This window comes from Pelophylax lessonae (assembly GCF_965119305.1).
Source record: "Pelophylax lessonae genome assembly, chromosome: 8".
Taxonomy (NCBI): Eukaryota; Metazoa; Chordata; class Amphibia; order Anura; family Ranidae; genus Pelophylax; species Pelophylax lessonae.
Window position 1 is genome coordinate 92026446 of NC_138775.1, and position 17865 is coordinate 92044310.

The window sequence follows — 17865 nt, forward strand, 5'->3', positions numbered from 1 at the left end:
CAGGAAATGTCATGGGCTGCGGACATTGTTCAGGAAATGTCATGGGCTGCGGACATTGTACAGGAAATGTCATGGGCTGCGGACATTGTACAGGAAATGTCATGGGCTGCGGACATTGTACAGGAAATGTCATGGGCTGCGGACATTGTTCAGGAAATGTCATGGGCTGCGGACATTGTACAGGAAATGTCATGGGCTGCGGACATTGTACAGGAAATGTCATGGGCTGCGGACATTGTACAGGAAATGTCATGGGCTGCGGACATTGTTCAGGAAATGTCATGGGCTGCGGACATTGTTCAGAAAATGTCATGGGCTGCGGACATTGTACAGAAAATGTCATGGGCTGCGGACATTGTTCAGGAAATGTCATGGGCTGCGGACATTGTTCAGGAGAGGTCATGGGCTGCGGACATTGTACAGGAGATGCCATGGGCTGCGGACCTTGTACAGGAGATGCCATGGGCTGCGGACATTGTTCAGGAGATGCCATGGGCTGCGGACATTGTTCAGGAGAGGTCATGGGCTGCGGACATTGTACAGGAGATGCCATGGGCTGCGGACCTTGTACAGGAGATGCCATGGGCTGCGGACATTGTTCAGGAGAGGTCATGGGCTGCGGACCTTGTACAGGAGATGCCATGGGCTGCGGACCTTGTACAGGAGATGCCATGGGCTGCGGACCTTGTACAGGAGATGCCATGGGCTGCGGACCTTGTACAGGAGATGTCATGGGCTGCAGACACGGTACAGGAGGGGTCATGGGCTGCAGACACGGTACAGGAGGGGTCATGGGCTGCAGACACGGTACAGGAGGGGTCATGGGCTGCGGACATTGTACAGGAGGGGTCATGGGCTGCGGACATTGTACAGGAGAGGTCATGGGCTGCGAACATGTTACAGGAGATGATCAGAGGTTGCGGACATTGTACAGGTGCCTGAGGAGAGGGGGCAACTAGAACATGTTACACCCTGAATACTGGGGGAGCTACACTCAGATTGAAATTCAGCTGTTCCCTGCTGAACTGGACAAATGTCAATCTGTGTGTAGCCAGCTTTACCTTATTCCTGGCTCCTGTAGGCTTCCTCCAGTGCTGTGACTTGTCCCCTTCAACTTCTATGTAGAGTACTGGCTGTGGTCACACTCCAGCCTCCCAATCATCCTATACAGGGTTAATGTCCCTGCATTGTATGTGATGATGTCAGGACTTTGAGTGGAGGAAGAGAGCACTGGAGCTGTCTGCAGCATGGAATAAGGTAAAAGAGGCTTTTCTCCCCCTCCCCCTCCCCCTCCCCACACCTACACTGCATGGGTGGAGTTTTTTTTTTTATACTTTCCTATAGTTGGCTCTGTTATGTATTTACATTCAGTGCTGTTATACTTCGATTTTTCTAATAGGTTAGGAATATGCTTAGACATCTGAGGTGATACATGGATGTATTCCATATACATACTATAACTTATTATATAAGATGTGTGTAGAATACATCTATGAATCACCTCAGATGTCCCAGTATATCCCTAACCTGTTCAAGAACGTCTCTCTCTCTCTGTCTGTCTCAGTAAACCTGCAATGTAAGATGCAGGGCAGGTTTACACACAGCATTGTACAGGGAGGAAGGCAGAGAAGGTCAGGACTCACGGGGAGAAGATGAAGGCTGCCATCTGTCCTCTCAGATCTTCATTCAGGGAGAGATGTGTGCTGGGCAGGAAGCAATGATCGGGGCTGCTGTCTGTGTAACTTCTTCTAGCTACGCCCACCTGTACTGGAGCTCTGTGAAAGCCCCGACTCAACCAGCTGACCAAAGGAGGCGTGGCTGCACAGCAAAGCAAATCACTCAACCAGGCACCAGTGCTAATGAAGTGGGCGGCACCCGGCCGCTGCTCTTGTGAGAGAAAAAAAAAAAAAAAAAAACGTCCCAGAGCAGCTGAGCTCAGCTCATAGCCGACAGCAGCCCCAGGGCAGCCGGCCTGGCGGGAATTTTCCCGCTATCCTGGCAAGCCAGTCCGGCCCTGCTACCTTCCTTTTTCCAGATCCTCAGACAGAGGAGGAAAAGTTGTTGCATTCTCTTGATATAGTGAGTGCACTTAAAATTTACTTGGAAAGTTCAGCTCAGATTCGTAAGACCGATCTCTTGTTCGTGCTGCCAGGAGGGCCCAGGAAAGGGTTGGCAGCATCCAAGTCTACGATTTATCATTGAATTTGCCAGGTTATGAACCAGGCGTATGGTTTAGAAGGGAAGGTTCCACCTTTTCCTGTAAAGGAACATTCTACCAGAGGAGTAGGTTCCTCTTGGGCACTTCGCCATCAAGCCTCTATGGCTCAGATTTGCAAGGCTGTGGTCTGGTCGTCGGTGCATACGTTCACTGGGTTCCATCGAGTGGATGTTGGGACCCAGGAGGAGTGCATTTGGCCGCAGTGTTCTCCAGGCAGCGGTGTAGTCCTTTTTGTGATCGGATGGCCGTTTTTTCCTTCCAACTTGTGCCTGTCCCCAGACCGCTTACAGGGCCTGCTTCTTCAAGGGATGATTGTCCCAGGTTTCGACCTTGGAAGGTTTTCAGGGTTTTTACTCGAACCCATTCACAGTTCCCAGGAAGGAAGGCAAAGTGCGTCCAATCCTGGACCTCAAGGCGCTAAACTGCTTTGTGTAGGTGCAGAAGCTCAGAATGGAGTCCATTTGAACGGTGGTGGCATCCCTGCGTCAGCAGGATTTCCTCGCCTCTATCAATATTCACCAGTTTTTTCTCCGCTTTGCTTTGGGAGAGGAGCATTATCAGTTTGTGGCGTTACCCTTTGGTCTTGCATCTGCTCCTCGGGTCTTAGCCCCGGTGCTAGCTTTGCTGCGCCAACGGGGGATCGCGGTACTGGACTACTTGGACGGTCTCCTTCTGCGAGCTGAGACTCCTCTCCCTCTGCTCTGGTGGAGAACCTGGAGATCACAATACGAACTCTGCGGGAGTTTGGCCTGGATTCTGAATTTTCAGAAGTCTGCTCTGGTTCCGTCCACAAAGCTGGACTATCTGGGCCTGACTCTGGACTCGTCCTTAGCCAGAGTGCTCCTTCCTCTGGACAAACTCTAGAAATTGCAGACTGCAATTCACATCCTGCTGTCCAACAAATGGTCATCCTTCCGGATCTGCATGCCGGTGCTGGGCCTGATGGTGTCTACCTTCGAGGCGGTTCCATTTGCACATTTCCATACGAGGTCCCTGGAAAGGAAAATTCTGACCAAATGGGACAAGACTCCGCAGTCTCTAGACAATCAGATCTGGCTGAGTCAGGTCACGGAGTCCCTGATATACTGGCTTTGTGCTTCGGCTGGGAAAATCCTTCCTACCCTTCTATTGGACAGTGGTCACCACAGATGCCAGCCTGTCGGGCTAGGGAGGTGTCCTCAGCAAGCATTCCGCTCAGGGAATCTGGACACTGGAAGCGTCCAGACTCCCGATCAATGTCTTGGAACTCCGAGCGATCAGACTGTGTCTGGATCATTGGATGGATCTTCAGGGTTGTCCAGGGCACATTCAAATCGGACAATGCCACGGCCGTGGCTTATGTCAATCACCAAGGGGGCACAAGAACTGTCCTGGCGGCTCTGGAGGTAGCCGGCATTCTAAGGTGGGCAGATTGGTTTGTTCCAGCTCTCTCCGCTGTACACATTCCCAAGGTGGAAAATTGGCAGGCGCATTACCTCATTCGGTAGGCATTGGATCACGGGGAGTGGTCCCTTCATCTGGAGGTGTTTCATCAGCTGTGTCTCCTAGGAGGCACCCCCGAGGTGGATCTGTTGGCGTCTCGGCTTAACAGAAAGGTGCACAATCATGGAATCCTCTGGCAGATGGATTGACATGGAGGAGATTCCAGGAGACAGGCAGTTACTCTAGGATAGCTGGACATGGCTGTAGAAGGTCTTTAACCCATCAGCAGGACCGGTATCTGCACTTTTGTGCAAAGAGGAACAGGATGAGCACTGCCAGAGCCCTACAAAAGGACTTCCAGCAGGCCACTGGTGTGAATGTCTCTAAATCAACAATCAAAAACAGACTTCATGAGGGTGGTCTGAGGGCCAGATGTCAGTTAGTGGGCCCTGTGCTCACTGCCCAGCACCGTGGAGCTCGATTGGCATTCAACATTGAACACCAGAATTGGCAGGTCTGCCACTGGCACCCTGTGCTTTTCACAGATAAGAGCAGGTTCACCCTGAGCACTTGTGACAGACGTTAAGGGTCTGGAGAAGCAGTGGAGAACATTATGCTGCCTGTAAAATTGTTTAGCATGACCGGTTTGTTGGTGGGTCAGTGATGCTCTGGGGAGGCATACCCTTGGAGGGACGCACAGAACTCTACATTCTAGACTATGGCACCCTGACTGCCATTAGGTATTAGGATGAAATCCTTGGATCCATTGTCAGACCCTACTCAGGTGCAGTGGGTCCTGGGTTGCTCCTGGTGCATGAAAATGCCCAGCCTTATGTGGTGAGAGTATGCAGCCAGTTCCTGGAGGATGAGGGAAATTATACAATTGAATGGCCCCACGCTCACCTGACCTAAATTCAATAGAACACCTCTGGGGCATAATTTTTCGGTCCATTCAACGGTGCCAGCTTGTACCTCAGTCTGTTCAGGAGCTCAGTGATGACTTGGTTCAGATCTGGAAGGAAATACCCCAGTACACCATCTGTTGTCTCATTAGGAGCTTCCCCCAACGTTGTCAGACATGCATACAAGCACGTGGGGGCCATACAAGCTACTGAGTACCATTTTGAGTTGCTGCAATGAAATTTCAGCAAACTTGACTAGCCTGCTGCATCATTTTTTCACGATGTGGCATCCTTTTGTTCCTAACACAATACCCAGTCCATATCAGTATAGATATAAAGCATGATATTGTTCCCCTTTGAGTTCTGATGTGTTTTCAAAGTGTTCCTTTGATTTTTTTGGAGCAGTGTATATACACAAATACATTTAGAAATGAAGTTTTGTCTAATAAAATGGAATGACACAGGGAAAAGGTATTGAACATGCTAACTGAAATTGAATACTTCGTACAAAATCCTTTGTTGGTAATGACAGCCTCCTGTATGGAGAAACTAGTCGCATGCATTGATCAGGCATGATTTTGGCCCATTATTCCACAAATCTTGAAGGTTCCGTGGGCCTCTTATATAAACTCAGATTTTTTAGTTCTTTCCATAGATTTGCTATTGGATTCAAGTCAGGTGATTGGTTAGGCCATTCTAGGAGCTTTATACAATGGAAACCAATTGAAAGTTTCCATTTTATTACACATAACCTAATTTCTAATCTTTGTTTTGGTTTCTTTGTATGTATGCATTGCATGGGTTGTTACAGACATGTGGTGAAAATGTCATGTCAATAGCACCTTTTGAAATAGATTTACCTAGAAAAATGGTGAAGTGTTCAATATTTATTTTACCCGCTGTACATATAAAAACTAAAGCAAGAAGGGGGGGAAAGGAGCCAAATTTTTCCACCTTTGAAGTTGCTGGAACTGACAGTTTGTGCACCCCTTTTATCAGCAAAAAAAAAAAAAAGAATTCTCTTAATGCATTGTACAATAAGAAGAAAAAAAATAATGTCATCAACCGGGCTTTAACACTTTGAGTCACTGTCCCAAAGCAATCAGGAAATTTGACTTCACTTGATGCATGCTTGATCAAAGTCAGTAATTCAAACTAATAAAGCCAAGGACAGACATGCAACTAGCATTTCAGAAGGAACACAATGGCAACCCCATATTTCTCAAACAGGGTTCTTGGTTTCTTTTAAATAAAATGTGATCTGTGTACAAAATGGTAACACCTTGCGTTTCAAAAAACTATTAAGATTATAGATACATTTATTTAGGAGATGACCAATCATGTTCTACTAGCAACTGTGCATATATATGCTTTGTATATTATTTTTGCTTCTAAACCAAACTGCATTTCAATAAATCTCTTAGTGCATATAGCTTAGCATACCAGAATGTCAGGGAGTCCTGCTAATTATTAACACAGACCAAGCTGCAGGGATGAAATACTCACCTCAGGGAAGCAACTGTCAGGAGCAGCATGAGCATTGCAATGAGTCAGATATTCATTCCAGTCAAAAGCCTGTTCCGAGTATCCTGCAGAAAGAAAATGATGAGTGACAGTGTAAGACATGTTGCCTAATACAAGAACTGTATAGCAAGCTTGAGAACATTGTGTGTAGAATAAATAAAATGAAGGCTTCTAAAAGGAATGCTAATCTGCATGCTACAAATACAGAACTGACACAATGAAAGAAGACACTACTGCCTTTGCCATGACAAATTGGATGCTACTCCGTAAAAAAGATTCTTGCATGTCTGTGTTTATCTTCATGAGAAGGCGATGAATTGATATACCTGGAGGGCTTTGATAGAATGATGGCCATATCTCCTAAAGGAATTTTCTTGTAAACCAGTACCCAACAGAGGATTCTGAACATGTAGTAACACAGAACTGTGCTCGCATCTCGCAGCTCAACTGTAGGCAAAAACAGAGCCATCTTTCTACAGTTTACATTTACAGCTGAAAAAAGTGCATCTGTTCCAATACAATTTTGCCGATAAAGCACCAACATATCAGTATACACAGCCTGCTATCTTACAACAGGTGGTACTGCAAATACATTTTTTAACTTGTTAATGATGCCAGTTACTGCATGTAAGCTGAAAGAGGCATGGATTACTTTGTGTTAATAAAAATAATGGGAGAAATAGTTTTCAGGAGATGTTGGTTCTAGCATCTCCACTGTTGTAACACATCTAGGGCATGGATAGCTGCAATGGTCCATTGCACCTTATTAGATTGCTTGTTTCATGTGCCCATTGTAGGATGGAGACAGAAAGCCAAAAAGAAGAATTTTATATCTTGTAGCACAGTAGAGGATAAAATCTGTTGATTCAAAGACCATGGGTTTTATAACGCTATCTTAAGGTGAATGTACATTAGCAAAAGGATTGCTAGGATTGACCCCTCCCACTATATCCATATATACTTATTGAGACTTTTTAGCAAGCAATGAGGAGATTGCAGAAAAGGAGGGCAATTCCAAGATATGGAATTTAGATGTATGTCAAAATTCCTATTATCGTTATCATAGAGTACCGTAATCAATTAATAGACCATGCAACATCCAAGTATAAATCGAGGAGAAAGGGTACAAACCAGCTGCAACAACCCACAGGGAATAAACAGGAAGCTTGAACAAACAGTTAACAGTGGAAACACCCTGTAGCTAAAGTAAGCAGCAGCGGAGGCTCAAACAGCCACCTAGCAAACAAATGAGTTTTAAATTAAACGTGAGCCAAAGATTAGGTCGTGGCTCCACACAAGTGAGAGGGACAGATTTTACACATTGTATAGGCCCAAGAACCAGACCCTAAGGGGAGAATGGGCTCAGGCAGGAAAAGATGGACTTGTCCCTGAGGGCAGAAGCCCTATACAGTGGGTACGGAAAGTATTCAGACCCCCTTAAATTTTTCACTCTTTGTTATATTGCAGCCATTTGCTAAAATCATTTAAGTTCATTCTTCTTCCTCATGAATGTACACATAGCACCCCATACTGACAGAAAAACACAGAATTGTTGACATTGTTGCAGATTTATTAAAAAAGAAAAACTGAAATATCACATGGTCCTAAGTATTCAGACCCTTTGCTGTGACACTCATTTATTTAACTCAGGTGCTTTCCATTTCTTCTGATCATCCTTGAGATGGTTCTACACCTTCATTTGAGTCCAGCTGTGTTTGATTATACTGATTGGCCTTGATTAGGAAAGCCACACACCTGTCTATATAAGACCTTCCAGATCACAATGCATGTCAGAGCAAATGAGAATCATGAGGTCAAAGGAACTGCCTAAAGAGCTCAGAGACAATTGTGGCAAGGCACAGATCTGGCCAAGGTTACAAAAAGATTTCTGCTGCACTTAAGGTTCCTAAGAGCACAGTGGCCGCCATAATCCTCAAATGGAAGACATTTGGGACGACCAGAACCCTTCCTAGAGCTGGCCGTCCGGCCAAACTGAGCTATCGGGGGAGAAGAGCCTTGATGAGAGATGTAAAGAAGAACCCAAAGATCACTGTGGCTGAGCTCCAGAGATGCAGTCAGGAGATGGGAGAAAGTTGTAGAAAGTCAAACATCACTGCAGCCCTCCACCAGTCGGGGCTTTATGGCAGAGTGGCCCGACGGAAGCCTCTCCTCAGTGTAAGACACATGAAAGCCCGCATGGAGTTTGCTAAAAAAAACACCTGAAGGACTCCAAGATGGTGAGAAATAAGATTCTCTGGTCTGATGAGACCAAAATAGAACTTTTTGGCCTTAATTCTAAGCGGTATGTGTGGAGAAAACCAGGCACTGCTCATTACCTGTGCGCAGTCGCCCTAACATCTTATTCATACGCCGGACATCTTCCTCAGCACTGTAAGGGGTCGTTTTGGAATTGGTGGTCATTAAGCGTACTATATGCCTTCACTAAGTTTGGCTTCCTGTGAGTAGACATCTTGAGGGGAGAGGGGCTCAATGTGTGTGTTTTTAATAAAACTTTTCTATGCGGAATTACACTATTGTTTGCCCCTACTCTGTTCATTTTATATGCTTGGGTGAACGGAGTACCTTTTGGAGGAGAAGGCTAAGGGGTCCGGTTCTGGAGACGTGTATCCTGAGAGAGGTGGATATTGTGAAGGGCTTACTTTCACCGGTCATCTGGTGAGTTCCCATTACAAGGGGGGGAGCACTTGGCGGTGGTGGAAGTGTGGTGCTTTCAATCCAGGTCCCTCACACCTTTTTCCTTGAACAACAAACTCAGAGAGATACAGAAGTCTCCATGTGGACCTTTATTAGAGTGATCTTACGGACTTGTGCGCGTGCATAGATGTCCCTTTTTATAGTGCTGTTAGTGTTTTGGTTTATTTACGTCTTATGTCAATGATCCTTTAAACACCCATTTTGCACTGCTCATCACCTGTCCAATACAGTCCCAACAGTGAAGCATGGTGGTGGCAGCATCATGCTGTGGGGGTGCTTTTCAGCTGCAGGGACAGGATGACTGGTTGCAATCGAGGGAAAGATAAATGCGGCCAAGTACAGGGATATCTTGGACAAAAACCTTCTCCAGAGTGCTCTGCACCTCAGACTGGGCCGAAGGTTTACCTTCCAACAAGACAATGACCCTAAGCACACAGCTAAAATAACTAGAGAGTGGCTTCACAACAACTCCGTGACTGTTCTTGAATGGCCCAGCCAGAGCCCTGACTTAAACCCAATTGAGCATCTCTGGAGAGAGCTAAAAATGGCTGTCCACCAACGTTTACCATCCAACCTGACAGAACTGGAGAGGATCTGCAAGGAGGAATGGCAGAGGATCCCCAAATCCAGGTGTGAAAGACTTGTTGCATCTTTCCCAAAAAGACTCCTGGCTGTATTCGATCAAAAGGGGGCTTCTACTAAATACTGAGCAAAGGGTCTGAATACTTAGGACCATGTGATATTTCAGTTTTTCTTTTTTAATAAATCTGCAACAATGTCAACAATTCTGTGTTTTTCTGTCAGTATGGGGTGCTATGTGTACATTCATGAGGAAGAAGAATGAACTTAAATGATTTTAGCAAATGGCTGCAATATAACAAAGAGTGAAAAATTTAAGGGGGTCTGAATACTTTCCGTACCCACTGTATAAAGGCAAGATGACCACCCAGTCAGGCGGAAGAGCAGGAAGGAATCCCAAGGAAGAACCTCCCTTAAAAAGAAGTGATGAGAAGAGGGGTCAGGTACCAAGGGAAGATGTGGCAAGTAGCTATTGATGCAATGCCTGACCCAATCCTTAAGGGAAGGAAAAAAAATAAAAAATGCACCAGGGAAGTAAGGAGAACAGGCTTTCAGGATACCCATCCTCAAAAAGCAAAAGAAAAAAGGGAGAGCCAAGGCAAAACTATTGCTGTCAGGAGTAATGGAGGGAAGGAAGTTAAATTTTTATACAGAACCCATAAAAGGAGTAATCCATTAGAACATAAATTGTCAAGAGGCCCTGCACAAGCCCCAGAGGGACACATAGGGTCACAGCAGGCAACAAGGAAGTGCAAAAGGCAAAAAGTGGATAGGAACAGGTTAAACATTATCAAAGCAGGACCCACAGGGTTGTCTTAAAACAAAAACAGCAGAGCAAAGGTGAAGCGATCTGCATGCCCACTCCAACTCAGAGCTTGGAATGTACCTAGCTGGGAAATATCTGGGATTTAGGGATAGAAGTAAATCACAGCAAAAAACATTTTAGAGTTTGGCCAATCATTGTAGAAGGCCCAAATTGCATGATCCAGAGTGGAAAAATGCTTTCTACAAAAGGCCCTCTTTTTTTGCTTTTAGGGACATAGGGATGTTGTGCAGTACTAGGTATATTTATCCAGAGACTAGTATGCACTGCCTCAATCAACGAGTTAACAGCATATGGCAAGAAGCTAAAAGGAGTAGCTTCCTGAAATCGATTCAGTGAAAAATATTTCCTAAAATATCAGCAACCCCCTTGTTTTCTAACACTGTAAGAGTGCTAGACCGTTCTGGTTGTGGCCCATGAACATAGTCAGGGGAGGAAAGGCATTCAAGGCTCAGACACTGCTGACTGCAGATGTGGCAAAAGCCACTGGAAGAGATCTGATATAGTGGCAGAGAACTCCACTTTAGTTAGACAAGCCACAAAGTTTGTGTATCTGTGAGGGAGCCTGAGTCAGGGGCCTGACGTGGTGTCAGTTAGACCTTGCTCTGGAACAGAGGACTGGTGTCAACCTGAGAGGAACTTGGAGTTTTCTCAGCATCTGCAGTGGACTCACTGCTGTTTGTCCCATGTCCTTCCATTCCAAAGCACCTCTGATTCGCCATTGCAAATGAGTGTCTTCACTTAGAGGGTGGTCACAGCATGGACAAGGATTGAGGGGGATTAGCATGTCTGGAATAAGAAATTGCAACCTGAGTTCCAATGGCTGTGTTTCCGAGGTATTCAGCAACAGATAAGACAGAAAATTATTAGCTTGCATTGTCTGCAGATAATGGCGACCAGAAGCTAGGAGTCCTGTAATCACTACATTACTAGCTGGAGGGGAAGTTCTGATAGTGGGGTTAAAAAAGACCATCAAATGTAAAGAGGAAAAAGCTATAATAGCATTCACTATAAAGCTGAATAGTGAGACAATAAAAGTTAAGAAAAAACACTAACAGTTTGCTTGCCCCTGCCCCTTTCAATAACCTGTGACATCCTAACCGCTTGTGTGCCTGGCACTGCAGTGTTTCTTCTAGAATAAGAATATAGTGTATGCTACAAATCTATCAAAGCATGTATAGCCAGGAGCCAGTTCATATGAAGGTACAGGGAAACCCGGTCTTACCTTGTCCACATCAATGGTCCCAATCAGTGTCCAGGTTTAGCCTGTCACAGTGGGTATTCCCCGAAAGGGTTTTCGGAGTCTGGGTGTCAGGCCAAGGCCCTAGACCTGTTTAGCGCCCTGCTGCTAACTACATTTGTTGCTACTTGCCCAATAGTGAGAAATTCTTCTCTGTGAGGAGAAGGAGTACATTACTTAAGGGCAATAGCAAAAAAATTAGATCCTCACAGAATAGCTGGGGTTATATGGGGGCATGCCCAACAAAGCTTTTGCCAGTGTCCTATCTTTTATAGGTAGAGGCATATAACCCATGGTCTATGAATTGATTTGTGTGTCCTTTACTGTACAATAAAGATTTTGGATTCTTGTACTCACTAGAAAATACTTTTCTTGTATTTCACTGAGGGACACTTGATTCAGAGACAATGGGGTTGTACTGCAGCAAGAGGATTTGAACATTGGTAAACAAGAAAACAATACAACCAGTGTGTTGAATGAAAAAAAAAGAGGACTATTCCCCTATCCACTCATTTGAGGAGGATGGGGGAATCTTCCCCACTGAGCAGGGAGACTTCCCTACCATCACAATACACTGATCAGTACCGCTGGCAGGGCAGTTTTACAGAAGTCGATCAGTTGATTGACTTCTGTACAACCACCTTGCCCATACATGGATCAAAATTCAGATGATCCCTGCTAAACCGGACAAATTTCGATGTATTTCCATGTATGGCTAGTTTTAGGTAAACATGCACAGCACAAACTAAATCCAGACATCAAATGGAAATCTCCTTTTAATGTACGAAGCCAGATAGGGGGAGGGAAGAACAAAGTCCTAGGTAAGGTGAAAGGCTGAAACCACTTTAGAAAGAAAGAAGGCTCTGGAATTCAACACCATGCAGTCCCAGTGTAGGACAAGAAATGGTTCTTTGTGGGAACAAGGCCACCAGCTCAGACACACTCCTTACAGAGTTGATGGCAACAAGGAAAGCAACTTTGTAAATAAGAGTGGAAAGGGGATAGTCCCGATAGTTTACAAAGTGCTAAATACAAATCCTACAGTCACAAAGGGTTGTACAGGAAAGACTACATGAGAAAAAAATTAAAGAATAGGAGACTATTCCAGGGAGACGGTCCCTGGAACTACATGAACAAGAGCAAAGTCACTAAGAAAGAGAAGACAACATTTCAAATCCAGACTCAGAGGTCTTATCTCATATGAGCAAGAATGTGACACGCAGTAACACATACTAAATAGTATAGAGGGTAACAACTTTACCTTCTTCAGAGAAGTCGTCAAGAGTATACATGTCATGAAGATTAAACCACATGCTCCTGGCAGCATGTCCTGTAGATACTGTAGATGTCATCAGTAAACATCAATGAGGGACAGAATATTTTGATGGTCTGGGAGAGCTTACAGAGCATCTGCCAGTGGTCTGATCAGGTTGGCGTAACATATCTTCTTGGGCCAATCCAGAGCTATGGAATAACTGGAAGGCCCTCTGTCACAGTCAGGGGTCAGGCACAGAGACCAGTAGTTATAGCAGTAGAGAGAATCCCACCAACCAGCAGTACATACCAAAAACTATACAAGCAGGTCACCCTGGCAGATTAAGCGGGTCTAAGTACTAAGTGATATTCACCAGAAATCCTGCATGTTAGTACCAGGTCACAGTCCTCAGGACCGCCCCACCAGTAGGTGATTAAGCCAGAGTCCAGTAGAAGATATAGCAGGTAGAGATCAAGCAGAAGCATAGTCAGTAAACAAGTAAAAAGGTCGGTAATAAGTGGCTGCTTGTTTGGATTAAGCAAAAGCATAGTCTAGGGACAAGCGAAAGGTCAATAATGAGTAGTAACTTAGATAAAGGTGGCAGTAGGAGTGACAAGAGCAAGATATTAGCTGGAGACCGCACAATATTCTGGCAAATAGGAAGTGAATAGGTATGGCTTGGATAGGAAGTTTATGGGAGGAGCAAAGGGTTTAAGATTCAAGAGAAAGAAGGCATGAAGCAAGGTTGTCAAAACAATCAGGTGGGGAGCTGTCCAGCATCTCAAGTGACTCAGCTTGAAGAAGTACTGACACAGCAGAGGTCCTAGGTTCAGATCCAGGCCCAGACACTCTATCTCAATCCTGTAGAGCAGATGAGGAAGCAGTTTCAGAGTAGGAAAGGCGTAGATCAGACTGTACTGACTCCCCGGAGTTACCATAGCTTCCATCAGAAATCTCTGTACCTGGAGACAAACCTGTTCAATTAAACCTGGAGGCCAAAAAGGTCCACATCTGACATCCACCAAGTGTGACACAGGTCCTGGAACACATCTGGGTGTAGGTCCCATTCCCCAGATCCAGAACAAATCTGGGTGTAGTGCCCATTCCCCTGGGTCCAAACTCCTTCAGCTGAGGAAATCTACCTGCCAATTGTCCAATAGGATGTTATGGTGGACAAGGCTGGACCGTAAAGTTCTGCCCATAAAATAATTCTTTCTACCTCTTATGCCATGAAAATACTTCTTGCCCCCCTGATGGTTGAAGTTTGTCACTGCTGTGGCGTTGTATGACACGAACTGGATCAGATGACCCTCCAACCAGAAGATCCAGCGTAGTAGGAACAACAAATTTGTTTCAAACTCCAGAAAGTTGACCAGGAGACAAAATGTATCCAGTGACCAAGTCGCTGCCCCAACAAGGTAGGACTCCTCCCTAGACCAGCAGGCTGGTATCCATTGTGAGCATCTTTTAAGGTATCACAAGGAAGGATTTCCCCAACCTAAGAGCTGAATTCCTGAGCCACCAGGCCAGAGACAACTTGGAGCTTTTGGAGCTTGGTATCAAGCGAATCAGCTTGTTTAGATATTTAACCGGGTTGTCCCATGATGACAGTATCTTGAAGACTTGGGTGACTCCTGGAAGAAGAAAACTCTGGCTTGAGCTGCATCTAGGATAAAACTACTCCAAGGGATTAGGATGCTTGAACACAGCCTTCTGAAGGCTCGGGAACCAACCAAGCCTTTTTAAGTTCTGAACTGTTCGCATCACGTTGGTGGTCAGAACCTGTGCTAACTGTTCCCCCAACAGGAGTTTATCCAGACATGCCACAATGAAGCAGCCCTGGGAGTGTAACAAAGCCAGCACAGGGTCCAACACCTTGGTGAACACTCAGGGGGTGAAGGACAGGCCAAATTATAAGGCCACAAACCAGAAGAGCTTGGGTCCCAGAGAGTTGATGCGCTGAAAATATAGGGACATGCACACATTCTTGATGTCCACTGAGGACAGAAAATCTCCCTGATGGAGGAAGGCTATGGCAAATATGGTGAATTCTATACAGATTTTTGGACACAAATGAAGACTTGAAGAGATTCAAGATAAGGCGAAGGCCCCCTTTTGGTTTAGGGAACTATGAAAAGGTTGAAGTAGAACCCCTGAAATTTTCCATGCTTTTTTGATAACCCCTTGATCCAAAAGATCTGCAAGGGCTGTATAGAGGTCTGCTAATCTATGTAGAGACATAGGTAGGTTAGAAGACAAAGAAGAGCGGGAGCTGAGAGTGAAACTTACGTTTGTAGCCCCTGGAAACCACGTCAAGTACCTAGGTATGGGAGATGCTGTCTGTCCAGATGTCTGCAAAGGCTACTTCATTCTGAAAATAATTTTTCAGTAGATTTGGAGTATTTGGAAGGCCGAGGTCATACCAAGAAGGCAGCAGAAGAAAACATTCCAGGCTGTCAGGCCAGTGTTCGTGAGTCTTCAGATATTGGGTCAGACCAAAGGTTGTGCCACTATTCTGAACCTAGTTCTCAGTGGCTAATTAACACAGTACACTCAGGTCTGGAAAGCACCACAATTCAAAACCAATAGCACATTCCAGGCTAGATCTTCAATTGTCAAGCATAGCGGGGTCCAGGTATGGCCTCCAAAGCTATTGCTGAGGATATGTCAATCCATAAAGCTGCACATAGTTCAGTTCAAGCAGTGGGAAGGGAAATGTTGACCAAAAAAAAAAAATGTAATCTTAAGAAAAAGCAAAAGATTGGTAAAATGGTTAAATTGTAAAGCTTTGCTTTTTTTATTTAAAATAACAAACATGTTATACTTACCTGCTCTGTGCAATGATTTTGCACAAAGCATCTTTGATCCTCTTCTTTTTAGGTCCCCTGTCAGTACTCCTTTTGTAGGTAGCATTATAACCCAATTGTCTCCAAATCCTGTATATGATAATGTGAATTGCACACCAGAGAGCTTGGCCACATCATGAAGACCTACCACCACGTTACCATTTCTGTCTAAAAGCATGGGATTATAAGAGGTAACAGAACAAGTTAAACAGCTGTGTAGATGCCATTTTATTATTTTTCCCATAGTTTACCTTTAAGGTATTTGAAGCTGCCCTGTAGAGTTATATTGAGATTACAGAGAAACCTGTGCCCCTGTCCTTGTATTATCGACCATCAGTAAAAATATCCTTCATACTCACCTTCGCCTCTAACACAAATATTTCATACACGTCAACATAACATGCCTACAAGCCACTTGAGAGATCCATTGAATTTGAAGTTTGTCTCTAAATGCTTCCATTATAAATAATTTTATGGCAACTTAAAAGCAGCCATACAAGTTGCTATAGTGATAGTTACACAAACTACCTGTCTTGAGACACTTGCCAATCTTTGTGTCAAGTCTGCATCAGTTATGACAGACATCAAAGTGTATGGAGTCAGACATCCATTCTTATGTTCTGAAAGGGTACAGATTGAGCCTAATGGTCCTTATTCCATCATTCATAGCATTTAAGGCATGTTAAATAGGTTTCTCAAACAATATTATTACATATAATAACATGGCTTGAGAGGTCACTTTACTGAATGTACACTTTTCCAAACCATACTTAGCTTGGCTACTACCTATTAAGACATAGGACTAAACTCCATACACATACCTAAAGGGGGGTGGACAGACAGGCCCATCTTCTGACTCCAACGGACAGGAAGAATTCCTGGGCAGCTCTTATGGCAAATCATTGACTGGTGGCTAGTAGGGGCTTCAGACCGAAGATCATCCAGCTCAACAAGGAAATACTGCTCATTAAAGACCTGCAAGGCAGTGGATTTGGATTAAACAATTCTACAGCATCTGGGAATAGAGATTGGGATAAAAGACTGTTGAAGAGTTTTATATATTATATTCAATGTGTTTTAATTTCTGAAGTTGGGAAAACTCCTCAACCCAAAATCATTTATTGTCTGAGGTTGCCCTTCTTTAAAATCATTGGAAACCTGTGACAGGTGTGTTTGGTTTATGTGTTTGAATAAAGAACTGAAGAGGAGGGGATCACAATTTTTTATATGCATTTACCATATGTTTGACTGTTCGCCCATAAGGACCTCAAACACCCCCAGATGGGGAAAAGGGAGGGACTTTTTGATACCCACAGAATATAAGAGGTGTATATAGAGATAAAATTGAGTATTTGTTGAAATATTATTAAAAATAACCCCAAAAGCAATCTAGGGGAAAATTCAACAAAGTATCACAATTCTATAAAAAATATCACATATCACTTGATCAATAAATGACTGTGAGCCAAGAGATACAGTGTGATGATCCTGATTGCATAGGTCCAGAGCCCCAATGGGTTTTGAATAATTAAGTCTTCCTCAGGGGGATGCCACCTGTTAGCATATCACAAGGACCTTTAAAATACATACAAAAGTAAGTATACAGAGCAAAAAGTGCAATAATCAGTTTAAACTATCAAAGTAGACTTACATGATCATAATTTACAAACATCTCATATTATGCTGGAGGTCCACAAAGACAAAGGGCAAGAATGCCATACACCTGATTCCATATGTGCCCAATCTCACGCTCTCACAACCAACTGCCCTGGATAACCCGACTGTGAATAGATCCATTGTTAATAAGCCAGCGGACAAGGGAGGGAATACAGTGATAATGAATAGTCAGGATTTCAAACGAATGTATCTAAAGATCCTCAACAATCTGGAGTGGTATAAGTCTATCTCTTCAGCATTGATTGATTGGTCCAATGCATGTTATTACTCTCTGGTCAATGCTGGCCTACGTAGGGGGCTCATTTCTACTTGGACCCATGAATTTATCAATAACACACATCCATGCATTCCTGTATTTTATGCCCTCCCCAATGTGCTTAAATCTTTGGTGGTAGGCTCTCTAAGCCCAAACTCACACCCTCACAACCACCTCTCTGATCTCTGAAAATGCCAGCAAGTGGGTTGATAGGTTTCTCAGACTCTTTGTAGTCAGCTTACTGTTCTATATCAAGACACTTCTCATTTTCTTCAATCTATTGAAGGCCTCACAATTTATCAACAAACCCTTCTAGTCACCATAGAAGTGGAAGCACTATTCTGCTCTATTCCACATAGAATAAAAGGGCCTTGCTGTCATAAAAAAAACTTCTTTGTACAGAGTACT

General features: G+C 44.3%; 1 protein-coding gene across 1 annotated transcript in view; it reads right to left on the minus strand.

Moving 5' to 3' along the window:
* SFMBT1 (Scm like with four mbt domains 1) overlaps positions 1-17865 on the minus strand; it is a 320697-nt gene that overhangs the window by 127118 nt on the left and 175714 nt on the right. The window contains exons 10-11 of the mRNA XM_082266048.1: positions 16346-16499; positions 6049-6131 (exon numbers count right to left, since the gene is read on the minus strand). Of these exons, the coding sequence (XP_082122174.1) occupies positions 6049-6131; positions 16346-16499 (237 nt within the window). The remainder of the gene's footprint in view (positions 1-6048; positions 6132-16345; positions 16500-17865) is intronic.